General features: G+C 41.2%; 2 protein-coding genes across 2 annotated transcripts in view; both read right to left on the bottom strand.

Annotated features, from left to right (window-relative positions):
• LOC134622834 (uncharacterized) overlaps window positions 1–27,590 on the bottom strand; it is an 822,926-nt gene that overhangs the window by 724,693 nt on the left and 70,643 nt on the right. The window lies entirely within an intron of this gene.
• LOC135932533 (uncharacterized) lies at window positions 11,973–27,538 on the bottom strand. Its single transcript, XM_065470013.1, has 5 exons — window positions 27,501–27,538; window positions 26,651–26,865; window positions 23,963–24,237; window positions 12,959–13,100; window positions 11,973–12,345 (listed from the first exon to the last, which is right to left on the bottom strand). Exons 1-5 carry the CDS (start codon window positions 27,536–27,538, stop codon window positions 12,038–12,040), a joined length of 978 nt encoding a protein of 325 aa, XP_065326085.1. The 3' UTR covers window positions 11,973–12,037.

Here is a 27,590-nt window from a genome sequence, read left to right as displayed (position 1 = left end):
ATTCTCTTTGTGTCTGATCTGTTAAACAGTCTGAGAGGTCACACAGAGACAGGGGCGGATCTAGAAGGGTGGCATGGGGTGGCAAGTGCCACCCTAAAATGATTCCTTGCCACCCCAAGTGCCACCCCAGTTTTGCATATGACAGTGTTGTTTATTAAAATAAGATAGCATTAACAGTTTGAGCATAGTTACAGTCAGCAGTGAATATAAATGCTAAAACTGAATATATTGGATAGTGTCTCCCCCCCCCTAGACCATTAACAAATGGTTCAGCCCATAGCAGGACGGCTTTTTTTTAATTGTTTTCAGTAGCAAGCGGTGCTTATGATTGTGCCAGAGCACATTTTGAACAACACCATGGGAATTTCGGATTTTACACAGATGGTTGGTTGTTACACTCTGGAAATGGAAGGAAGGTGAGTGTTATTAACCCTCCGTGGTCCACGGACACGCTGCACCTCCAAATCACATGACTGATGTAAGCTGGCATAACAACAAGCTGCAGCCACGCTGAGTCTCTGTTTCAGCCCACATTGAAAGTTGGGACTTCAAAGTGTATACATTTTAATTACAGGCCAGTAAATCCAGAGTTATGACAATATATATATGCTACGCTATAGCCACGCTATATAAGCGTTTTCTAAGGACACCGTGAAAACAGTATAGAAAGGCAAAAAAGCCACCTCTTTCCTATCGAATATGTACCATGTCGAATTTTTAAAAAAGTCAACACGTAGGTTGTTTAGGAAGAGGGAAAGTTTTGGGATAGACGGTAACGACAGCGAGACAGAGCAAGCGAGTGAGAGAGAGAGTGAGAGAGAGAGTTTTTAGATGTGGGAGATTTGTGACGTTTAGTGTGCAGTGTATACTTAGTGTGTTGTGTTGTCTTGTGTAGTTGTTCTGTTGTGTAGTTGTTGTTTTGTGTGTCAGTGAGGGCACTAATGAATGTCACAAAGGCACATTTGCAACGTAAACAGTGTCACTAAGTAGAAAACCAGCGGAGTGATACACCTCCTGTTGTCAGGCCTGCAGGTTTATCCCTGTGCTGTTCTCCTCTGTCTGTTGGTGGACAAACTTTTTTTTTACTGGCACACATCATTTGTGGGGCATCTTATTGCGAAACCTGATTGTTCTCTCATTTTGGTTTTAGTGATATTTTTAATTGGTTGTACACAATGAAAAAAACAGCAGGTGTATTGGCTGCATTTTTAGATAAATAATTGTATATGTTTACAAAATGTACATTTTATATTTGCATTTCAAGTTATAAAAATTTACTCAACATGTCTGTGGTTTTTTTACAGTAAAAAACATTACTAGGATTTTAAGTTCTTTGTGTGATTTCAGATCAGTAATACTAATGCAGTATGTCAGTGAAAAAAACAACTAAATTCAGTTGAGCTGAAAAGATACCAAACAAGACAAGGGGAAAAAAATAAAATGAAACAATCTGAGGGTGAAATATAAACGTAAACTCTAAAGGAGTCAAAAATGGCGGGTTGTATTTCAGACCTCAGCAGTGTTGGGCAAGTTACTTTGAAATAGTAATTCAATTATAGTTACTAGTTACTTCTTCAAAAAAGTAACTGAGTTAGTAACTGAGTTACAATATTCTAAAAGTAATTAATTACTTGGAAAAGTAACTATTGCGTTACTTTAAAAAAACAAACAAAGAACGTTTAACCCTCTGGCGTCCAGGGTATAACTGGCCATTTTTTTACTACTCTTGATTTTCTCTCCACATTTTACCTTTAAAAACTATTTACTTTGCCTTGTTTGGTATCATTCTTTTTAGCACAACCTCGCGTGCCTGAATTTACAGTTATGTTCTCATTTTGTCATACTGTATAACCAGAATTGATCTAAAATCAGACAAAAAACATAAAATCACAGTAGAAAAAGTTATATTTTTACTGTAACAACCATAAACATGTTTAATGAATCATATTTCATAACTTCAAATGCAAATATTAATTGTCAATTTTAAAATCATACGCACAAGTTTTGCAAACAACAAAGTTATTTGCATCCATTTACCTTTTACCCTTTTTTTTAAATAACCATTTCAAACTATTTACAGAACAATCAGCTGTTCTTCAATAAGATGCCACACAAATTATTTGTGCTACTCCAAAAAAATCATTTCTGTCCACTATAAAGGAGAACATCACAGCCTGATACCTGCAGGTCTGACAGCAGCAGGTGTATCACTGCTGTTTCTACCTGGAGACAGCAGTCGCCTCATTGTTCTGACACACAACACAAAACTATCCACAACACTAAACACTAACTACACAAGACAACACATTAACTACACACTCCAAACACGCTCCACCTGCTTCACCTGCTTCCTCAGCCTCTGTACACCTGAAGAGAAAAGAAAGGCTCCAAAAGCTCAAATCTACAAAGGATTCATGAAGTTTCATCCAACAAGAACATGTTTGCCTTCCACAGTGTGCTGTTAGACACCACTGTACCTCTGCCATTTCAAAAAGAGCAGTTTGGGAACATTTTGGCTCCAAACACTTTGTGTTTAACTTCCTAATCTTTGTTTTCTTTGTGAACAACATCTGGAGCTTTTTGACTCATAGAAACATCATTTTGTTCTTTAGATGACAGCAGATTGGGACTGAATAATCAATCACTATCAAACCAATAAAGATGCTGATTTTACAGGAACTTTGTTGGAGAAGCTGGAAAGACATGAAACTGGTGGAGATCCCAAACCAGTTGATAGTGCTGATTATTCCAAATAAAGCTGTTTTCCATTTGAGATGACTTTCTGTCCTGATATATAATAAAGATGTGAGTTGTTTTTGAGCCCCTGTATTAAAAGTAGATCCAGTTTAAAGTCAGCTTGAGTTTGATGTCTTTATGTCAAAGCTGCTCATGATGTTGAGCTGCTGATGGAATAAAAACAGTGAAAAATCTGCCTCAATATAAAAGCATGTAGTCCAGACTTAAATGGAGCCTATTGTTAGCTGAGGTCCACACACAGTGTTTGACAGTGTAAACTGTGTGAAAGGGCTGCTGGTGGAGCTCACTAGGATGAGCAGGTGACCATGTGCCACGAGGTGGAGAGCAGCTGGCCTGGCTTTGATTCTGACCACGTCCCCTTTCTCTCTCCCTCTGCTTTGCTGTCACTTATCTTCACTGCTCTGTCCAATAAAGCTGAAAAAGGCCCCAAATCAAAGAAATCTGCTGCAGCCTCTGAAATGTCTTCTGTTTCCTTCCCGACGGCTTTTTCACCGTCAGCCCATCAGACAGTCCAGCAGCATTTATGATGATGTCATGATGTTGAAGAGACTGCTATGGTGGCCTCCCATGACCCCCAGCCTCATCTACACTGAGATGCAGACATTTGAAAACAACTGAATAATAGTCCAACACAACAGTCTGTGTACAGACACACACTGAGCTTTCATAGAGTCAAAGGAGTCAATCAAACACAGCTAGTTGAGTCATTTCTTGTGTGAGTCTAAAGTGAATCTAGTATTTGAAAGTCCACTTCCTGTATTTGTTGTTGAAGACTTCTTCAGCTTCTTCTCAAGGACATCAGCTGCTTGTTTGGCAGCAGAGGCAGTTAAGAAGCTTCCTGAAAAACACTGAACAGTGAGTTCACTGTGGCATATGACAAATTCAGCTTTCTATGTGCAAATGTGTCTGTGTCAACCTTTCAAATGCTGTTGAATCCAAAACATCAGCGGCTCCTTGGCTGCTCACTTCATGCACTTCTGTCTCTGTGACAGTCCAATGACATCACAGCTGTTTCCACCCCCAGTGTCTCAGGACTGGACACCTTTAAACATGTGGAGGATCAAACAGCCGTCCAGCTAAACATACATGAAACTATCAAAGCTGACAATCATTCCAATAACATCTAATGCTACATATATATAGACACAGGACTACAAGGAAATGGCTCTCAGCATCTGGCTGTGGGAACAAATGATCCCTGTTTGTGTTCAAATTGTGTGCATGTTTTAGACGTGTGTCACATGTAGAAACACAAAAATCCCACAAAGATGTGTTTGACACAACTGTGCAGCTGTAAGTTGTTTCTAATGATTCATTGAAGCTCTTCTAACATTCTGGAGACAATCAGTCCATGAATCTGTTCAACACCACAACAATTTGACTTCAATGTGAACGTTTGCCATTAAATAACCTTCTTCATCCAGCTGACAGCATCCTTCATCCTATGATATGAACAGTTCCTCCTGTTGATGACAAACCTCTGACATGATCTGCTTGAGGAGCTTTTTCATGTGAAGCTCTCTGAGCTCAGGGCTAAGTTGCTGTGTTTCATCTTTAAGAGCTGCTGCCTCCTCGCCGTTCTTCTTCTCCTAATGACACCATTTCTGCTTCAGATCTTTCACTGGGCCTAAAACAGATGAAGAGTAGATCTACTGCTGTTCACTGTTTGTGTCAATATGGAGAAATATGAAAGACAAACACAGCACATACAGAGAAATGTAGACAGAATGTGCAGCCAGTGCAGTAAATGGTCTAAATATCAGCTCTTTAGAAAATGATCCTGATGAACATGAAACTAACATCCAATGAGAAACACAGCTTCCTTGTTTCATGTCCAATAACAATAAATGAAGAGCTAATAAAGAGCTATTCTATTGTAAAATGCTGAGATGATTATTAGACACAACCCAGCGGCTCACCAAAAGCCTGCATTGCAAATCTATATGAAAGTAATCTATGCTCATATATGGCAAAATCCTTTAAGTGTCACTGTGTTTTTCATCTGTGCTCTTGTTGGTTGGACAAGTTTGTAAATGACAAAGAGCTCAGTGGACTTTGCATCCATCAAATCCTGTTAGATGTTTGTTTTTCCTTCACAGCTTTGTGATGAAGGCTAAAGAACAGAGATATGAACTATTGCCAATATGAATCCTGATGCATGACGTGGGCACAGACCCACCAAAGCAACACTCAGCTCACCTCATTCCAGGCGCTTGTCTGCTGGAGACCATGAGCCTTGTTAGTCACACATTAGCAGCGTGGTAGGAAACAGCCTCCATCATTTCATTAGATCTGAATTTGGACTGTTTCCCTCTGGATGAGAACCAAGTCTGTCAAATCTATTGATCCAACACAAACAAACACATTGGCTCACAGTCAGATTGGCTTTGTATGGATGGTGTAACAGGGGCTGGGAAAGGATGCTGAAAGCTGAATATAATACAGAACAATAACAGGACATATAATCATGTAGAAACATGATCTTCAACAGGCACACTTCTATTATTCATGATCACAAAGAACTTGTGCAGCCCTGATATCAGCCCTAATATATGAGTGTGTTTGCCCAAAGATTGAAACAGCATCAACATGACAGCTGTAAGAAATCTTCTCTCAGCCTTGTTTGGCAGAAGATCCCTGCAACAAAGATTGTAGCTGAAAGATGACGTGTGGAAAGTTTGTCTTTGGGAGGGTTGAGGCTGTTTTTAGACCTTTGATAGTTTCAATCCAGTTCTGAAAGACAGAAATAAAAACAACATCATTAAGATCAGATCATGGAGCTGTTTCCTGCCTTGTTTCTAGCTTCACATTACAAGACTTTACTACAATAAAGATGCTAACATGTATCTGTAGGAACAACATCATTGAATCTAGAACAACTGGAGCCAAACCAGTGGCTCTGCTGGGATCACTGGTGAGCCAACACTTCCTTGTTGGATGCAGATTTCAGGGCTTCCTGTTGCTCCTCCGTTATAACTGTTCTCTCTTCTCAACACATGATGACACAAAGGAATCAGCAGTGACGAAGATGATGCTGAAGCACACATATAACAGAGCAGTCCAGTTACACACACCTCTGCTTGACATTAGGCCTCAAACAAAGACACAAAACACTAACTTGACTCTAAATAGAAGAAACTGGCAGCTTTTTCTGTCCTGTGCTTATATTTGACACACATGCTTCTCTTTGTGCAAACACACATTGCACTATAAGGGTAACCTAGCACACAATGATTGGACAGCACAGTGATGATGCTGGGAGATCCTATACGAAGCAACACAGAAACACTGAGAACTTTAAACATTGATTATATTGAGATAAGCAGCCGACCCAGTCTAGATAAAGGCGAGCAGCTGGGACCGCTGCTGCACCAAAAACAGGTTTCAGTGTTTCCATGTGTGTGTGTGTGATGTCTTTACTTATACTGGTCAATAGACTTTAGTCAACACATGATTGAAAGGTGTTACACATGAAATAAAAACAGTGTTTCATCTTTATTCCTCTGAAGCAGCTGCATTATAACCAATCTGCTCCTTTGTGGCCTTTAAAACAGCTTAAATAACTGTTGTTATATTTGTTTCTGCTCCTCTTGGACAGACGACTCTTGAAAAGACATTTTTGAATTTCAACTTTTAACTGGATAAATATGGGATATATAAACGTCTGCAACAAACTGATTCCAGCTTCTACCTCATGATAGGAATATTTTTGTGGCTCAAGATGACCTGATATCTTTCATGATGGAGACATTTGACACATGTTTCACATATTATAGACCAACAAGTTATTCACAGCAGTTTAAATACGGGGAGTCACTTTTGGGCCCAGCAGATAAAACAGAGCCAATATTTCCTTCTTTAATTAAGTGACGTGTGTCACAGATGTGACCTAGTAAAGTGTAGCTGAACATTAGTAACGTTATTAACACTCTCAGCTCGTCCTTGTTCCAGACCTGAAGATCCTCTTCTTTCATTCAGCAGCAGCTTCAGGTCTCTGATGGTCCAGGCTTGTTGTTGGGAAACAGCCCTGCTGGGATGATGGTGTCCTCACAGAAACAGTCAGTGATGCTGTTGATCTCCATCACAGAGCACGTCCCAGTCTGCAGTCTCAGTCCTGCAGGGCCTCGCTGGCTTCCTGACTCCACCCAGTCAACAACAGGAAGTGTTTGCAGGAACAAAGTGAGGCTGTGGTCAAACAGGAGTTTTTATCTCCTGGCTCTGACTCTCACTGCGGCCCCGCTGCTGTGTCAACATGTGTTTGTGCTAAACAATGATGGAAAGTGTTATAAATGACTTGTTGGCCTCTGATCTGTCACAAACAGCTGAAACGTGTCTCTCATGAGTCACATGAAGGTTTCTGACAGAAAGGACAAAAAGTAGCTGCAGTCAGTTTGTGTCATTTTTATATTTATTCATCTGGGAGAAAAATCTGAGGGACATTAAAATGTGTTTTTCAACAGAGACAAGAACATAAATATAACGTCACAGGTAAATGAACATATTTCAAGTAAACAGCTGGACTGATCAGGTCCAAACACAGAGTGATCAACAAACAGCTGTCATATCTTTATATATAAGCTCTTTATAAATCCTGTTCACTGCAGTCTGTTTACTAATAATGTCAAACTGTTAGAAACACAGAAACAGGCTTGTTGTTGGGAACAAGCCTGTTTCTTTCCTTTCCTCTCCTCAGGAATTCTCTCTGCAGGAGGGGGAGATATAGGAGAGGTGGAGGAAGATCTCAGCCTGGGCGTCTATTGTCTTGTGTAGTCTGGAAGATGAGTGGATGATGGGGTGGGTGCAGTTTTCTCTGTAGTGGGGTCGGGTGGGCTGTCCCGGGCTCTGTGGGGCCGGGCGGTGCTGCTGCACTGGGCCCTGGTCCGGATGGGCCTGGGCCCCCTTTCCCTGGCGGGTTGCAGAGCATGGGGGTGCCTACTGGGGTCAGCGGGGGAGCTGGCCCCAGGGAGGGGTCACTTGCCCCTTCCTTTCTTCCCTCCCCATCTCCAGCTGCCTCCCTCTTCCCGCTCCACCACAATCACCCACGTATGCAGGGCCTTGGGGTAGGGGTGTGTCACCAGGGTGCAGAGGAGGCATCCCCCCCCCCTCTGTCCCCTTCTGGCTGCCTCTGCCTCAATTTTATCTCACAACTTAGACATTCACATTACTCACACTCTCATAACACATACATATAGGATCTTGGGGGTGGGCTCACAACACGGACTCCAAATTACCATCAGGGTGTACACCTCACCCCTGGCGTCGTTGCCCACCTCTCAATTTTAAATACACGTAGACATTGAGGGCTATCAGGAGGGGCTATGCGCTTACCTGCTGCTCTCTGGCAGGTAGCTCCATGCCCTCCTGGGTTTTAATTGCACCTTAGAACACATATACATCAACACTACATATGAGCGGGTAGAGGGAGGTTTGGAGTCTTCTCACACCCCCGGTCTCTGCGGCCTGCTGGAGCGGGGGGGCTAGGAGGAGGAGTTGGCCGTCCGACTGGGGTCTGGTGTGTGGGGCCTCCCTGCTGCTGCGGAGTCGGGGCAGTCTGCTTCTCCCCACTGCAGGGAAAAGGGTAACACCACGTGGGTCTGGGTGCAGTTTCCCCCTCCAGGGGCAAGGGTACCTAGACCCGGTTCTTAGAGTACGCTTGGGGAGTGTGATTGTGTGTACAGCGTCTCTTTATGTCTGTCTCCACGTTGGTTGAGTGTGGAGTAATTGCCTATGAGAGCATGAGGGTGGGAATGGATGTTTGTATTTGAGTGTGCCTGTATGTCTGTGTCTATATGTCAGGTTGGGTATCAGACGCCACCTCTCTGGGGACATCTCAGGCCCTCCAAGGTTTGGAGGCCTATCTCCCCCCACCACTTCCCCTGCCGGTGGCAGACGCCCTCAGACATCGATGCGTTGGTGGTTCTTTGTGTCCGGGGGTGGGCGTCCAGGTACACACCGGCTCACTCCTTGGTGGCTGCTTATCCGGGCCTGGAACCTGGGGCTCGCTCGGGCCACTTCGGGGGTGGGGTGCCCTCGGCCTCTCGGCCTGGGGCTCGGTCACTCAGGCACAGCTGGCTGCCGGCGGAGCTCACGGGCACGTCACTGCAACCCCCCCTGGCTTCTGCTCCGCGGCTGCTGAGTGATCCCTCATCTGGGACTCTCCTCAGCTCTTTCTGGGACAGTGGCGCGGCTGCCCCTCTGTTGGTCTTCCTTGGTCTCTTGTGTTCTGGGGGCCTCTGGATGTCTGGAGTTTTGATCTCCTCCATACCTGCTTCATGCCCTGGAGGATGGGACTGTGGCCCCCCACACCCTCTAGCAGATCATTACATTAAGGAACCTTTTAAATACAAGCGCGCTCATGCTCACAGGTGTACACACAGGTGATCACACACACAAACTACACCCTTTTTGGCTCCTACCTCAAAGCACACTGTGCGCTGTCGATCTTACGTGCTGCACAATAATGTTTAATATTAAGTATGTAGTGTTATATTCCCATATATCATTGTGATGTTGTTTATTCTATTACTCTCGTTTTCTTCTGCTTGTTTTCTTTTTTCTTTCTCAACAGGTGATCCAGGTGATCGATATATGTATTTTTTGTCTGCTTATTTTGTTGGTTTTTGTTTTTTGCCCTTTATCCCCGTCCCTCTTCTCCGCTGTTTTTTTTTTTTTGTTTTGTTTTGTTTTTTCCCCCCTCTTTCTTTCTCCCTTTTCTTTTCCCCTGTCCCGTATCTAGCAAGTAAAAAAAATAAAATAAAATAAAATAAAATAAACAATAAAAGGTAAATCAAATGGACCATTACGGCAAGGCTGGGATGGTCCATTTGGTAAAGTAATTCCGTTGGGCATCTTTCTTCGCCTTTAGACAATAATTCTGATGGCAAAAGAACCAAACGGGACAGGTTTAAAAAAAAAAAAAAAAAAAAAAAAAAAAAAAAAAGAAACACAGAAACATCAGAATCGTCTTTGTTCACATAAACCTGTCTGGGATCCTTTGTTGTTCTTTTGATGCAGAGTTACATTATAAATATAAAGAGTTATTTCAGAGTCTCATCAGTTTTCCTGCATGTCTTTATTGAACACATCAGCAGGGCTGAAGCTCTCATGTTAAACACACACTGATCTATGGACACGTTCATGTGTTTCTAACAGCATCATAACCAGGCTGTTATCAGCCTGCACTAACATGATGTCACACACACTGAATGTAACAGTGACAGTTTACATCATCACACAATCAGCTGTGATTGTTTCACTGTCATCAAACTAGTCAACAGGAAGTAGAATCAATAGAAACCAATCATTTACTGACAGCATGTCTGATTGAAATCAGTGCAGATTATGTATGAAGTATAACTGCACACAGTAACTGTGTTACAATAAGGACTTAACAGCGCCCTCTGCTGGAGTGTTTCAGTACTGCGTTAACTAGAATACACCACCTCCTCCTCCTCCTCACACCACCTGCTACAGCTCTACTCTTCTATGACTACAGTCATCCACAGCACTGATGTGAGGTCACATGGTTCATATGTAAGGAGCACAGAGACGTGCTAGCAGCTGACCTCAGGTCAGTTTAATGACTGTGAGCAGCAGCTGTGTTCTTGTCACTGTGACAGGGAGACACTCTCAGACACAGCGCTCATGTCAGCTTGTTCTCATGCAGGAGGATCAGGAGCTCCATGTTTGTCTTCATGTTTGAATCATGATGTGTTTGTGCCATCAGAGTCTGTCATGAGTACTCAGGGTTTCACAGCAGCTCTTCTGGATGCTGACGAGGACTCCAACCTCATGTTTCACCTCTCTGAGCTTCTGATGTCTGTGAACACTCGTGTTTCTTCTCTGGGCTCATCTGGACAAAAACACTTTTCTGTGTTTGGCCAATATAGAAAGCTCCTGACTATGCATGGAGGGTTTCACCCCAAGCCCATCACTCGCGCGTACAGCCTCTCGCTTAGGCTGTACGCTAAGCGAGAGGAAAGAGGCCGGGGACTGGTAAGTGTTAGCACCACAGTCCAGGATGAGACAACTAACATCCACGAATACATCACGAAGATTGTTTTTCCATATTTTTAACATGCCAATTTGCTTTGTTGTGTTTTATTATCAACCGGACCCATGTTTGCTTTAAATGACACATTTATTTAAGACGGATTTATGTGGGGCTGGAATGGTGTTAACGGTCACTCATAGCCCCTACTTGCCGGATCTTCTTTTCATTGATATTGCTGTTATAACTGATGAAGCCGAGCTGGTGAGTTTCTGTGTTAACTAAGTAACATGTCAAAGTTATAAATATAACTATTACTAAACTGTACTGTGATTAATAATGTTGCTTTGTTAATGTTGTATGGTTGTTTTATTTCGTGTTTTTCAGTTGATTACCTGGCTTCTGTAAAGGCACAGTTACTGTACTGGTGTTAGTTTGTGAAATAAAACTTATAAAAGGCAGCAATCAGATGTCCGAGCCTGAGTACGACACAGTTTCATCAGTTAAAACACACCCTTACGGTGGGAGTTCGCTAAATTAAAGGTAGTTAATTTAGTAAAAACCGTACAAAGATGGCCCGAACCGACTGCGTGCTCAGTGAATACCTCAGGCAGCAGAAACCCAAGAATGAGGAGGAAGAGGAGGCACCATTATGGAAGAACAGGACAGGCCCCTGCACGGTATGTACCACCGGCAGATAGAGGAGGTGGCTGATATCCAGAAATCCTACCAGTGGCTGGACAAAGCTGGACTGAAAGACAGCACGGAGGCACTAATCATGGCAGCACAAGAACAAGCTCTGAGTACAAGATCCATAGAGGCTGGGGTCTATCACACCAGGCAAGACCCCAGGTGCAGGCTGTGTAAAGATGAGACAATCCAGCACATAACAGCAGGGTGCAAGATGCTAGCAGGCAAGGCATACATGGAACCCATAACCAACTGTCTTTCACAGAATTATAATCCAACAGGGCAATGATGAAGACAAGCAGAAATAAAGCCAAATCCAAGTCCACAGCTTTGGGTTTCAGCTGCCATCATGCCATTACAATCATATGCACACAGGAAGTAACTCACAAGCAGACACAGCAGGATGGTACCTAGCAACAGTGAAATTCAGCAATTTCAAGAATCTGTGGACAAAAACCACTGATACCACAATATGAAGTGGGCGGGTCTGGATGGGTCCTGAGATACACTTTTCAAAGCTTTTATGTGCCATCAGTTTAAAAGTATGATGATGTATGATGAGTGAAGCATTTAATGTTTAGATCCAGCTGAAGCTCCACCTTAGCTGAGGCCGAGGCTGCCAAAAAGGTGTTTATCCAACTCACAGAGAGCATCAATCAGGAATGAGCTGGCTCTTTCTCCTTTGTTTCGCACCACATCAATAACATCTCGAGCTCGTTCAGCCCTGGGTTTGATTCTGGCTGCTTCCATTTCCTCCATAGTTATAATTTCTTCTTGGAGCAGCCTGTCCAGCAGCTGGTTCAGAGTCGAATCCGACACCTTTTCCACAAACTGAATCCGAACTGAGAACAGACGCTTGTCTGCTGGGAGGCTCTGGAGCCTTGGCTGATTGTCTCTGCTCTGAACATCTGAGGACCAAGCAAAAAAGAAGAGAGACTCTTGATAACAGAACAGTCTAAGCTTTGTTGAATCCAGAGAAATCTCTGCAGGTAATCAATCATCAATGAACGTCGCTGATCTTCAGACACTCGACCAATAACAGCATGAATCATGAAACGTGGCTGGAGACAAATTCAAAATCAGCAGATACAATTTAATTTAATGTTTATCATGAGAGAGCAGACAGGATCAGAAACAAGTCCATCAGCAGGGTAGCTCCCTGTCAGAGAGGCTGAGAAGTTTGCACGTGTGCAGAGGAGGGAGAGAGGAAGATGAAGATGGAGCTGCCAGGCAAGAGGAAAAGAGGCATACCTCAAAAAAGATTCATGGATACAGTGAAGGAGGACGTACAGAGGGTTGGCGTGACAAAGGAGGATACCTTGTCACGCCTTGATATGATACCTTGATATGGAGATGAGACAGATGATCTTAAATAGAGTGGCCAAAAGAAGAAGAAGAGAAGAATGAAGGAGGAAGAATACTTGCTTTTGATCCTTGATCATTAATGAAAAGCCACGTGGACTACATTTCCTAATTATTTCTGATCTAGTGGATTAGGTGGAGTGATATTAGAGATGTTACCGGTCAGATCAGTGTCCCATCTCCAGACCTCTGTCTGTGCTTGGTCCTGGACTGTTATCAGCACTTCTTCAGTGTTTGCAGGAAGGCGGACCTCAAATGTTGGATGGTAGTTTGGTCCAAAATCAGGGTGAAATTTTTTCTCCTGCAAACACAGTGCAAGTGTTCCTGTCACACCCAGAGTCCTCAGAGTGAAGAATGTCAGAGACAAAGGGTTCCAGCACAAAGAGATTAATTACTCACTGCAGGCTGGATTCTACTGGCGACTGGACAGAGAACAGTGTATCTGTGACCTTGGAAGAATTCACAGTCAGATGATGCTGGAATGTGTTTGGAATATCCATGCTTCCAACTCACCTTAAAATATAACAAATGTAATTTGAGGGTTTATCTTCAGTAGTTTTAAATCCCCACATCAATTATCCATATATTGATGGATTGTCTTTGTTTTCTGGGACATGTAAAGGAAACTGTAGCTGGCAGTGAAACTGTCAAGAAAGCAAAGTACACCGGAAATCTAAACCATAGTGGCTGCAGCAGTAAGGAGTAGTTTTTAAATAGACGACTAACAATCTCTGTTTCACGTTGAACTTTCTCAGGTTTCTCTACAGTTCAGCAAGTAGTTGGCAGGTGTTTTTACACATGTTGATTTTTTTTAAATGCCAAAATAGGTGACTGTGGCAGCCTGCTATAGACCACAGCAATCACGAAAAGGATTTTGGTGGGTTTGGATAAAGCACCCTCTTTTTAACTGGTTCCATCTATGTTGTGTTACGGGTTCAGAAATTGAGGATGAGAGTAAAACAATGATGGTCCAGAAGAGGTCGTTCAAACAATTGATTTTAATGAATGCACGCCGCGTGGAGAGGTGCAAACTGCAAAACAGTTGTACATCTCTACCCAAAATACACTCTAGATTGCTTTTATAACATCAGGGTATTGTGACGCCCCTTCTTGCGTTTACAAGCACATAATTTGCATGTACAGAACATTCAGGTATTTTAAGAATTAAATGTAACATAGAGGTTCCTCCTTGTGGCATACTCTTCCAAATATGGTGATGACCTAAGGCCTTGAGGTCACCCTGGACTGGACATCCTTCCGTCACCTGTAACTAGGCAAACTCAAATACCACAAGAAGCTTTGCTCAGGCCTTTGCTCAGCTTCTATTTTACTATACCAATATACTCAGGATATGAGTTATGATACATATATATTTAACTCAATCATTTTAAAGTAGTTATAACTGCACCTGTAATAAACATGTTAATATTTTATTATGATAACCCCTATAATATAAATTATAACATAATGCCAGCAGCTTCAATAAACACTTTGATGAAATGATACAATGTTAAAGATGGTGGTTATATACAGTTCAGCAGTGACCTAATTTCTTTAAATATTACAATTCCCTCTTTTGACATTCCAATCAGGAATGTCACCACACTTCGTGTTACATCACTCCCTGCTCGGCTCTATGGGTTCTAAGTTCATCCTATAGATGCCCTCAACCCAGCCAGGGTTCACAACCCTTTACCTTTACCAGCAGTCCTCTTACACAAGGAATGATACAACAACCAGCGATGACCAACATTCCCAAAAATACAGCCAATGAACATATCACTGGCATAGCCACAGCTTTCCATTGTCCAAACACAGATGTCATCCAGGACGCCAGCGGATTTTCGATACCTGAGTGCTCATGCATTGGTTTAGACAAAACCTTCAGACCCACCAGAGGTCAGGTTACTGAGCCATCTGGGGCAGTATTATAGGGATAAAAGTGCCGCACATGTCTCCGAACCTGGCGCATACGCCTCCCCTCTCACGTCAAGGGTCATTTGGTTTTACACTCCCATCAGCAAACTCGGACCCAATTGTTCTTCCAACCCCATCATGGCGTCCCTGGTGAGGTTAGAGAGTCTCAGCAGGTTTTAGTGAACCAAATGCGGTCAAAATTTTGATTAGGCGTTACCCAAAAAATATACTCTCAAATCCTGACCTGTACATCATACGCTCTCCTACTACTATTAGCTCCTGTACACTTAATGACGTTACACAAATCAAACGTGAATGAGCTGGTAGACCCTTTAACATAATTCACCTCTATGCCATTATTGCTGCTGAGACACTCATCACCTTTACCTGACACCTCGCGCTTTTGTCTTTCTACCGATCCCGTTTTAGCAACTACAGTCTCAGGAAGTGCTGGACTGGACTGGCCTCCGTGTTCAGACAAGGGGTCTGGAGTACCCTGCACAATATAAACAGTATACAACACAGCCATGGTTAATATCATTGCATACAATAAACATGTAGTGGTAAGGAACATTTTAATAAGTTTCTCAGCCCAAAAAGATTTTTATTTTACTCCTGTGCTTGACAGGATAAGGGAAGTTGTTTTTTGTTTTGTTTTGAAATGTTTCCCTTCTGTGTGTGTGTGTACATAAGTAAGCATATTATAATCAACATAACATCCCTGATTTGCAAATTATTTTCTGCCCCCGCTACAGGGCCACATCCTACATCATTTGTGGTGAGTCTTTGTTGGCTAGTTTAATGTAGATATGTAACAGTTTCTTGATTCCATGGCCCACTCATAGTTGCGCAGTGTCAATATATGTGGAGAGTTCAATACACATTTCTTGGCTAATTATTTTCCCAATAAGAGTGAACTCCCACATTTCATTTGATTTCACTTATATATTATCATGTTCTGGGCTCTATCCATTATATTAACTTTATTCAATCTCAATTCTCTTTATATGTGTGAGCAACGCTTTTAGTTTTATTAAACACAGAGTAAAATACACACCATCCCCATGTCAGCCTGACTCTCCGCTAAAAAACACACTTCAAAGTTTCTATCAGAATTTACGCCTCTTTTGGTTTCAAGCATATACATAACATGCAAAAGTTACGGTTAATGCCCGTTAGACAAGTTTCCATTATCTACAGCATTTTGTTTCACCCGGCTCACCCTCACATGTTTCCTGTTCGCTTATTGCATATTTAACTTTAACACCTTTTACCTCAGTAGTTGCTAAGCAGAAACAAAGCAACCTGTGGTCCACCTTTACCCTGTAAAATAAACCCCTGTCATGTTTGTGTCTGTAAGCATGTTTTGCATTCATTCTTTACACTCCCAGCCATTCCTGCAAGTTAGGAGCCGTAAAGTTAAAAGCTGCATCAAGTCCAGGCCTTTGGCCTGGCCTATATTTAAATCATGTGTGTTTGTAAGCGTGCACAGCTCAGACGCCAGTTGCAAGAGCTCTCTAACATTAGAATCATCAACTGTGACTTATATAGTGTTATTTCGGTACTTTATACTTCACACATTTTTGAACGTTGTTTATATGGGGAGTTCCTCTTTTTGTGTCTATATTTATTAATATGCCTTGTGCACTAAAGCTTCCTGTTTTTCAGTCTGGCTGAGCACTTGTTTGTGATTATAAACTGGCCTCTACAAGCCTTCATAGCAGATGCACATTACAAATGCTTCATATATACAGAGAAAAACCCAATAATCTACATTTCACTATTTTGTTCTTCGATTCAGATTTGGATTCTGTATTGTTCTTTATTTGTTATTATTTATATTCATATTGTTTTTTGCTAGTCCTGGTTTGTTGTTGTCTGTTTGGGAGCTGACATAGTCTCTGTAAATAAACTTCTTTTGTTGGAGTAGCATCAGGAGAGAAGCTCCAGAGAGGCATCTTCCATGTTAAACACTAAAATATAACATAAGAGATCTTCTCAACGTGTTGTATATTTTTAATATTTCCTTATTATTTTGTCATAAAATAAATCAACCAAATAACTTAAGCTGTGTGACAGCACCTTGCGTTTACGCCAGGCTGTGAGCTGCCCTGAAGCTACACCCCCTTTTTCCCCATTTAATTTCTCAATCTTAGTTTAAACTATTCCTGACCTTCTCCTTCTCTCGTCTGATCATCTCAAGTACGTCCTGTACCAAATTTGCTTCCTCTTTTCAAGTCCCACATTTAATTTCAAGCTCTAAACTCAGAGCTGAAGTTCCCCTTTTCTAATTCTGTATGTTCTACAAGAGAGCAAGTCGTAAACAAGTTTATCATCACAAAGGTTGTTAGGTACAGGTCACATAGACATTTGCTTATTACCCCTAAAACAGCACATTTCATGTAGCTAATCGCATATATTAACACCCCCCTTTTTGTGACACATCTCATGTGTTACAAAATCCAAATCCTTCACTCAGGTTTGGGAATTAAAGCAAAAGTTTACTCCTATCGCATTATGTATAAATGCTCCAGAACTTCAAACCTGTGTGTTAACCAGAACATCACCTGTTATACTCACCTTCTCCACTTATGATCCCACCTGTGTTATAAAACAAAAGTTAAAACAGAACAATTATCAGTCATGTGTTCAACCTGAGTCCAGTCTTTTATCAGGGTCCAGTCGGTCCAACCTATGGTCTGCCTGGTCCGTCCATTCACCTGTCCATTCCCACACATTCACTCACACGCATTAACATCTGGTAGTGGTAAACGTCCGCACAAATAATCAGATTTCCACTTTCAGTAAACTCAGTTAATTTATATAATCATTTATTTTCTTTTTAGTCGTTTCTAGGAAAATATTTCTTTATACTTTTGGACTGGATTGGCTCGCTGCAATCCTTTTAGACAGGGACTCACAATCTGATCAGATCCCCACACGTGGCCTCTTTCCTTCGCCCATTGTAATCAGAAAAAGGTCACCTTATTTTTTGTTTTCCTGAGACTATTGTCGGCGCCGTTATCCATTGTTTTCTTTTGCAGGCCTGCTTAGAACAAAAATGAGAAAAAAAAGAGAGCTGAGTATTAGCTCATCAAAGTACCAAACAAAATCACCTGACAGGTTTTTTCTGCACTGTTACAAAACCCCTTAAACATGTCCATGATTATTAAAACTCCCTCTTTAAAAATAAAACAACAACCTCAAAATCTTCAACACTCTTATATTTCACCCATAGAACACACCCAAAACGTAAAAAGCTACACCGTTTCGTACACAATATCCCCCTTTAAGCATTGTACCAAACTCACATTTAACCTAACAAATAAGCACGTTCTGACAATATGTCAACACTAATTTAAAACCTCTTAACCAAATTTGCACCTCTGAACAATCTACCCCTCCTTTAAGGCCTCAATCACACACACACAGCCAGCTCCTCTGTCGACATTCACACGAGCTCTCAAACTTTTTGCATACTCAGCCATAACTCAACAATTTAACTTGGCAAGAGAAATACATGATTACACTTCATCACATTATTTAATTATTTTCATTTTCTTCCTATACTAATCCCTTGTTTTCATCAGTCAGTGCAAAGCACTCCTAAGTCACACTTTTAAACTAGTTTAATCAGTTTATTCAACATTCACACCATTCTATCACTCATACAAGTAGCAAGCCGATCTTCATTGCGTATGTTTGTGTGTGCTATTTTGCATATATGGCTTCACAGTCTCACAGACACTTTCCCATTCTCCAGTTACAGAGTCAGTTTTCTCCGTCCCCGAATCACTAACCCAAATTTTACTTCCCCACCTTAAATCACAGCCCTGCTGGTCTTCCACCACCAGTTAGGGCTTGCTGTCAGGTTCCTGGACACTGTAAACAATTCAACCAGAAACTTGCCTTAACATATCCATTCATGTTAACCTGTAATTTCTTCAGACTCCTGGATCTGGAGAATTGGTGCGGGTCTGCTGTACTCCTGAAAATAACAAACTAAAACATTTTCATTATTATCACGGACGCCTAAACGACCCATTTCTCATTTTCTATTCAAAAATACCAATTATGTCATGTATGTAAGCGTGTTCTTTCTTGCGTTATGTGGTCATGTAAATGCAGTGTAAGCTGTTTTCTTCATTGCATGCCTTCATTGCGTTCTTCATTACATTCTCCTGTATTCATGTCAATATACACTAAGTGTAAGCTGTTTCTTAATTGCATGCCAGGTGATCATCTTAATTAAGTGTAAGCAGTTTCTTCATTGCATGAGTGTAAGCTGCTTCTTCATTGCATCCTTATGTATTCATTGCATTTTCATGTATTCATATTTAATTTATGCATCTTTTCACTGAGCTCTAGATTCAAACTATCTCACTTCTGATTCGTTTCAAAAATAATCTCACATGTAACAATTTGTATATGTGTGTTTTCTATTCATTAATATAGTTGTCAGTTATTTTGATTATCTTTACCTTTTGTATTGTTTACCTCTTTGTTGTGATGTGGTGGACATCCCTAAACGATCCCGAGTTCAGGGTTCAATTTCAATCCAATCATCTCCTATCTTCTCGCAGTCAAACTCGTCCAGCTTCATCTCTCACTGGTCCTTTTCCATTCACAGTGTCCTGTTCGGGCTTCAGAGCTCCAGCAAACACAGTGTGTTTCTTCTCTGTTTTGATCTTTCAGTATTTCCTCTTCCTTCAGTCTTATTTTCATTTGCTCTGTTTTCTTCTCCATTCATCTTTTCAGTTTTTTCTTCCAAGATTGCTCCAAGCTTGGCAAATATGACAGTCAGTGCCTTCAAGCAGACATATCACGCTGTTCTTCACCAGCATGCATGTTGCATCACGTGCTGTCTCCCATGCTGCTGGACTCATCAGTCGTTGTCAGTGTTACTGCTTTCGCTTGCACTGTCTTTTAGCTTCCGTTACTTCTTCACGTCCACAATGTTCTATCGGTCTTCATCAGGAAATTGGCTGTCCTTTGCGTTTCTTCTCGGGGTCAAGGACAAAGTGAGAGCTCAAGCTGCACAATTTCGAGCCAAAGACTGGCTTATTTTCTCCCAATTCTTTTAATCTACTCTTCTGCTGCTGAACTCAAGGTTGCAACGTTGAGAGAGTCCACCTGTATTGGCACACTAAAGCATATAATTAGTATCATATTCATTGTTTATCTTAAAACCTCCCTTTTTGCTTCATCTGCCCAGAGTTAAATCTCTCTCCCTACTCTGGGTGCACACTTGTCACCGTGAGCTTCCCTTTTATGGGCATGCATTTCCTGTCCCAGACACACACACACGGTTTCCTGTTTCTACAGCTTCTGCAGAGACTCCCTTTTAATAATCAGTCTACAAATAATCAGTAATTCTATCTAAAAACCATATGCCTTCATTTCACTCACACACATTGAAATAGCGCTCTTTCACTCACACACATCACGCTTCTTTAGGTCAGTTTTGTAGCATCAGTCACACAATCATTTCTTGAGTGGGTGTACTAAGTGCATATACTTATGTGTTTTTTTTTTTTTTTTTTTTTTTTTTTTTTTTTTTTTAAACAGAAAAATAAACTCAACCTCTCATAACATCACTCAAAGTCAAATATCTTCATAGACCCCAAAGTAAGCATATTATTTCCCTAGTCAAAAGTCAAACCGTTACTCACAGTAATTTTTAATCTCACAGCCTTTGTGTTTTGAGTCATGGTCAGTGGCCCCTATTTCATAGCAAACACGCACCTGTGTTTCAACCAGCCCTGTCTGACCATACGTTATTGGAGTCAACACAAGACTAAACGTAAAGCCAGTCATATCTCTGCTATCTTCTTCCAAAACTCCATGGTCTGTTTCCTCCATGGAGTGTACAGGTTACATTACAAAACTACATTTGAAAGCCAATCGCACACATGCAAAATGAGACAGACATGTATCATAAAGTAGTCATCGTTTTTAACAACCGTAATGCCAACATAGTAGAAATAAAAGCAATTCTTCCCAATTCTTCCCTTAAAATATACGTCGTCCTTCACCCAGGCTCTGCAGTCAGTCATTAGCCACTCATTAGTAAACAGGAAATGTCACTCTAAATAAGTCACAGGCGTCTCATTTACATAGACACAGACACACTCTCAAAATAACCAGCCTGCTGCAGTGCCTGTGGCAGACAGAGCCTATATACAAACATAGAAATTATAACACAGAGACGTAAAACATCCTACTGTACATCAAAAAAGAAATATATTTCATACACACTTTTAAATATTCTAACGTCTTTCAGACGCCATGACCCGTCTCACACACACTGCCTTTTCTCTCTCAAACATCCACTTTCCGCTCACTCAGACAAATCATGCAGAGTCACTCAAATCAAATACTGACAGCATTCACACGGTTAAAATCACTCGAAATACGCTTTCATACGAGTATTTTGGACATGCCTTCCATGTTCAGAAAGAGCAGGTCAAAAGAAAAAGAAAAAGAAAACTGAAACCTCTCATCGTCCTCACCGCTTCTCCCCACACACACATAACTGAAAAATAAAGCCCACCAACATTTATGGCTCACAAAATATACATCTATCAAAATTCAGTCATTTACTATACATCCACACTAATATATTCAGACTGTATTCATACTCTCATAATAAGCAAAACCAACCTCTTATATACAGGAAAATTGGCAAAACGCTCAATACTGTCGAAACTGAAACCACCCTCTTTGCGCGTCCCCACTGCTCATTTGCATTTACACACACCATCAGTGCACATCCGGCTGTGCATTACTGACCCAGAGACTGATCTTACTCATAGATCTCATATTTTATATTACAGACGTCTTTATATTTACAACTGCAGAGATTTTTAGGCCTTTAAAACACCTACCAAATTTCGACAAATTTAATAATAACCGCCCTGCGGAAAACTCCCTGAGTTTTTTGCGACCAATTTAGCCATTATCCCGTCCCCGACGGTGGCCCGATTGCTAGTGTCCTACCTGAATTTAAAAGCGTTAACCAACCCAAACTTTCCCTGAAGCTCTATTTGTGGCATCTCACAGCCAAGGCTTTCTCGAAGTTTTAAGTTAAGGTTTCACGCCCGAAACCGGGTTTCTACTGACCAAAAACTGCACAATGCCGTCCCGGACGACAACCTGGTAAACTACCAGGGGCTATTTTTAAACCAATGGTCCCAAGTCATTGGCAGTGGCCACCTGGGATACCCTCACGCCGGAGGACCCTTTCCCACGTCTGGAAAAGGGAGGGGGTTCCCACCCCTGAACTTGATGCAGTCCTAGGAGCCCCGCTCCCGTCCTAAGATAATTTAGAGTAATTTGAAACAACAATCTTAACCCAAACAGGATTAAGATTAAGGACAACCCTCAACAGTTTTGGAGATTCCCCAGTTCTCCTCGGATGTTGCCCGAAACTATCCCTAGTCATCGCTAGGTGAAGGATAAATTTCTCTATCCAGCAGGGAGCGTCACCTCCGAGAAAGTTCTTAAGGGTTGCATAACCAATGGGACTTGAACCCACACAATGACCAAATTCCCTATCATTCTAAGAGTTCACTTAGCAGTCCAACTGCTTTAATTCTCTTTTCATTCCCTTATTCTCATTACTCAGTACTGTCACTTATACTTCCTTATCATTACTTCAACCGGTAAACTTCATGAAAACTTCACCAAAATTAAAAACAGACCTTTACCAGTAATTTTCAGTGAGTAGACTTTCAATTTGTTTTCAGATCCAATTCAGCACTGTTTGGAAATAATTCAACAGGTAGTGCCTTACCTTTAAATAAGCCGGCTTATGTCCACTCACTTCGACCACTGACTCGTGTCTGCCTGTTTGAGCACCTTGGACCCTCTCAGTCTCATTCTCCAACTTTCCCCCTCAACCCCGGGCCAATGCACCAAATGTTACGGGTTCAGAAATTGAGGATGAGAGTAAAACAATGATAGTCCAGAAGAGGTCGTTCAAACAATTGATTTTAATGAATGCACGCCGCGTGGAGAGGTGCAAACTGCAAAACAGTTGTACATCTCTACCCAAAATACACTCTAGATTGCTTTTATAACATCAGGGTATTGTGACGCCCCTTCTTGCGTTTACAAGCACATAATTTGCATGTACAGAACATTCAGGTATTTTAAGAATTAAATGTAACATAGAGGTTCCTCCTTGTGGCATACTCTTCCAAATATGGTGATGACCTAAGGCCTTGAGGTCACCCTGGACTGGACATCCTTCCGTCACCTGTAACTAGGCAAACTCAAATACCACAAGAAGCTTTGCTCAGGCCTTTGCTCAGCTTCTATTTTACTATACCAATATACTCAGGATATGAGTTATGATACATATATATTTAACTCAATCATTTTAAAGTAGTTATAACTGCACCTGTAATAAACATGTTAATATTTTATTATGATAACCCCTATAATATAAATTATAACATAATGCCAGCAGCTTCAATAAACACTTTGATGAAATGATACAATGTTAAAGATGGTGGTTATATACAGTTCAGCAGTGACCTAATTTCTTTAAATATTACAGTTGTAACTTACATTGTAACTGGAAAACCCTTTTAACATTATACTATGTACATTATATATTATATTGTGTAACTAAACATCCGATAAACAGAACCTGTAAGTATTGTTATTGGCCTTTTCAGGAACATTGATTCCTTCCATGCACTAACAATCATCGCCTCACCAAAAACATTCCTGTGTTTTTTTCTTTTAATTTGCTAGCACTGCATATAAAACATGAGACCACACTGTAATAGAAACATAAACACAACCATAAATGTGAGCAACAACTTTGGCCACTTAAGTCTCTGCAAAAGCCCCCCACAAAAATCTAAATCAGTCATAAAACCAGTGGTGAGATGGAGAGTTAATCGGTCAGTAGGATGTAAAGTGTTGATTTCTGATCTGTAATACAACATTAGGTTATTCTGCAGCATAAACGCCCTTTGGAATGTACCGTGGTATTATTTAAAACATGTTCATGAACCTGATATAAAACATCCATACAGGATATACAATCCCAGCTAGTCTGGGAGCTCCCCATGATTCCCAGGACAAGCTGGAAGATTTTTGTAAAGACAACGATATCTGAGAAGTGGCAGAAGATGGACATTGACTGAATTAAGCTCCTGTTAGCAGCTCTGAAAAAGATGAGATGAGTTAGGATTGAAATAAGTGAAAGTATAACTTTCCCTAGATGTTCACCTCTTTCACTGGGATGTTCCTTGGCAGGAGAAACACATTGATGTTTTGCGTCTGTGTTCTGGGGTTTGGTGGACGAAGGAACAGCAAAACTTGGCCCAAAATGGTTTTCTCCTGGTGCCATAAGCTCATTAGCATGTCCAAAGGCCAGACGAGGCCAAAGGAAGAGAGGTGAGTAACTTCCACAATCACATGTGTGTCTATGATGTTTAGGGGCTTGAGGATTTCCATCTCACCATCAGAGATATGGACGACAGACAAACCGTTGGAGTGCAGAGCTGTAAAAACAGAGCAGGCAGACATTTGTTTGACTCCCAAAACCTCATTACAATGACATTGCTAATCTAATTTGACATATAAAACACTGAGATGGTTTCCTGGGTTAGGCGATGAATCAAGGACTGCTGAAGAGAAGCCAAGCCAGTGGTGAAGTCTTGTTTTCTTATTTCTATCAGGCACAGCCTTTGTGTGGACATCATGGACTCATGAGATGCTGTTGTTTCTACATCATCATAACAATGTTTGTCCAGAATCAACATCGCAAGTGACCAATCACATTATGATTGAAGCATTTAAATAGCAGTAGCTATTAACAGCAATCACTAGCCAAGTGAAATAGGTAGTGATTGAGGTATGGCTAACAGGAACTCTAAATTATATATTTATTATACTCTACAAACGATTAAAGAAAAAACCTGGAATTCCTATCAATTTGCTATACGAGAGATTAATGTAAATACATTTCGTCTACTTTCCAAAGCTATAACATCACAAACAATGTGATTGGTCAGCTTCAATGCTGACCTCGGACAAACATTATTATGACGCAGGAACTCTAGGGATGATAGATGTTTCAACGACATACGACAGCTTCAGTTTATGACAAGCACATGTGTGAAACAAAATAATACCCCCTCTTTTATGATTGCTGTGGTTTGTGAAAACCAATGTAGACTACTCAATCACTTAAACATTATATAGATACATAAATAATATAAAAATATCCGATTTGAATTATTAGTGGCCTAAAGATGAGAGAAAGAGAGAAACAGAGACTGCTGGGTGAGCTCCATTCATTCCTATTAGCAGAGAGAGAGAGAGAGCAGCACACAGTCTATGAAATTAACAAAAATATCTTTAATAAAAACTGCCTCTGTTTTAACGAGAAAATAAAACAGGAGCTTTCAGCTCTGATTCTTTTCTCGTTTTTCTACTTTCAACTTTCATCAAGTGACGTCATCCTAATCAATCTTCAAAGTCAAACAAACACATCCAAAGTTTGAGGGCTGTGAGTAAAAAGTGAACTGATCCCCAAAACAGCTGTAAAGATGTTATTACAGTAAACACAGCAGTGTTTCCTCTGCATGTTTTACTTTGTAAATGTATTTATTGTGAGCAACAGGAATCTTAACAGATGGAGAATTTTACTGAAGCACACTGATCACTACGCTCAAGGATTGCTATTAGATTGTTATGCTGTCTTCCTTCTTTCACCCCAACCAATCACAGCAGATGGCCCCGCCCCTCCCTGAGCCTGGTTCTGCCGGAGGTTTCTTCCTGTTAAAAGGGAGTTTTTCCTTCCCACTGTCGCCAAAGTGCTTGCTCATAGGGGGTCATTTGATTGGTGGGTGATCTGACCAAATCTGGGCCCTGCAGAGGTTGCACTGCAGGGTTTTTATATTTTAGGTTCTTTACCTTAAAATACAAAGCAGGCAACTGCTCTTATCATTTGGTGCTGTAAAAATAAAAATTAGTTGCTCGGATAGCATATTGACATGTCCGGATATTGTTTATTATTATTATTATCATTATCATTATTATCATTATTATTGTAGGAGCCATAATTAAATGTATTGAATTTTAATGATCACTGGGTTTTCATTCGTTTGGTTGTTATGGTGATGTGTAACGGGAGTCATGTGGGTGCTAGCAGTGACATTAAGGGGGTGTTGTCAGTCTGTCATTCACTGGTTTGATTTTGACAGAGAGGAGGGCTGGTAGCCGTAGTTTTTGTTGACCGCAGCACGAGTTTCCCCTTCTTACATTAGAGCCTGTGAGGTTTTAAGAGTCTGAATCACGAGTCGATCACATTACTCTGTAAACTCTCAAAGAACTTTAATAAACAAGCAAGCAATTCCACCTCTCGCATTATTGTGTACAGTTGACAGTGCGTCAGGCAAATAGGTTCAATCCCCAGCCTCTAGCGACTGTGGAAGTCGCTACAATTATTATCATTAGCATTATCATCATCATCATAGTTAGACCAGTGGTTTGAAGCCATGTGGGGAAGCAAACACAAAATAAAGATCTTAGAATGGAAACAAATTCTATTGCTTTCTAATACTTGCTGGCTCGTGCCTTAAATGACTCTTAAATGACCTTGAAGTCTGGTAAAGCTGTGTAAATGAGGACTGAGTGTTCACTCCGGTTAACTATCATGGCTGACTGGAACAATTTAATGAACTGAAATATCTTGAATTCAGCTTTCCCTTTCTCTGCTGATTGAGTCTATCAGTGGACACCAAATAAATCCCTAAAATCTGCAGAAGTCCACATAAACTAACATAAACTATAAATAATAAACTAAACATCTCCTTTTGAACTCAGAAGGAAAATAAGCTCTGCAGTCTGTAGCGTGGCACTGTAAGGACTATGGGTTTATAGTTACCTTATCAGGAGTGGTTTGCTCACCGTGTTTTGGTATACAATGTGGTAGGTGGAGCTGATGGATTGCATCCTCTGAACTCTCGATGTTGAACAGCGGGCCTGCAGCAATCTTACTGGCTTGTTGAAGGAGTCTTTCATCCCATTGGGCAGTTCTGTACAGAAGCTCTGCCCCCTGACTCACATCAAACATGAGTCCAGTCAAAGTACACTGGAACACACCTGGACCAGGACACCTGAAACTGAAACAATAAAGAGACGAATGATTATGTTAAAGCCTGAAAAAAGTATATTCCTTATGTGAACCATCTAGTGACAATCTCAAGGCCCGTCTGACTGAGCCCTCTGATTTTGCACCTGGAGTCACTCCCTCAGTTTCAAGGTTAAAGCGGTGGTCTCATATTTTGAAGCCAATATGATAACCCACCAACAGTGCAGATCCAGGTTCGGTTTTTTTTTCCCTTTTTTAAAGATACAATTAAAATACATACACTCAAAAAGATCCTCTGAAAAAGAGTAGAATTCTTGGTACAGAGTTAAATACACTGAATCATACGAACAGCAACAGCCCAGAGTTTTACATAGCAAAGTAAAACCCCGGGCTGTACAGCCTTAAGCACAGACAGCAGAGCTACACAGAGAAGGACAGAAAGTGGTTCCTCTGGCCCTTCCTTATAGAGCAGGTAACCCCACCTCCTGTTGCTAGGTAACTTTCCACTTGTCCTGCAGCCAAAAGCAGCAGGTGCATGTTCAAGTCCTGGCCAAGGTCTGGCTAAGTGGCATCTCCTGCTTCCAACATCTCATTATTCCAGTATCTGATGACCAGTAGGGCATATCTATTGATATCCTACCATTCAGCTGTCTGTACCTGTCTTACTTTCTGGAGGTATTTGGCTGTGGCTGACCGTGCTGCATCTTTGTCATAGTTTGTATTACCTTGTGGTACACTTAAATACTTGTAGCTGCC

This window comes from Pelmatolapia mariae, linkage group LG3_W (assembly GCF_036321145.2).
Source record: "Pelmatolapia mariae isolate MD_Pm_ZW linkage group LG3_W, Pm_UMD_F_2, whole genome shotgun sequence".
Classification (NCBI taxonomy): domain Eukaryota; kingdom Metazoa; phylum Chordata; class Actinopteri; order Cichliformes; family Cichlidae; genus Pelmatolapia; species Pelmatolapia mariae.
This window is presented reverse-complemented; position numbering and strand designations above follow the sequence as displayed.

What these genes read in the sequence shown, in the direction of transcription:
- LOC135932533 (XM_065470013.1), bottom strand. Translation starts at nt 27,538, where the DNA reads ATGCAGCACGGTCAGCCACAGCCAAATACCTCCAGAAA. An exon ending in CAGCCAAATACCTCCAGAAA is followed by an intron (nt 26,866 to 27,500) that starts GTAAGACAGGTA and finishes TTATTGTTTCAG; the next exon opens with TTTCAGGTGTCCTGGTCCAG. An exon ending in ACATTGTATACCAAAACACG is followed by an intron (nt 24,238 to 26,650) that starts GTGAGCAAACCA and finishes CTGTTTTTACAG; the next exon opens with CTCTGCACTCCAACGGTTTG.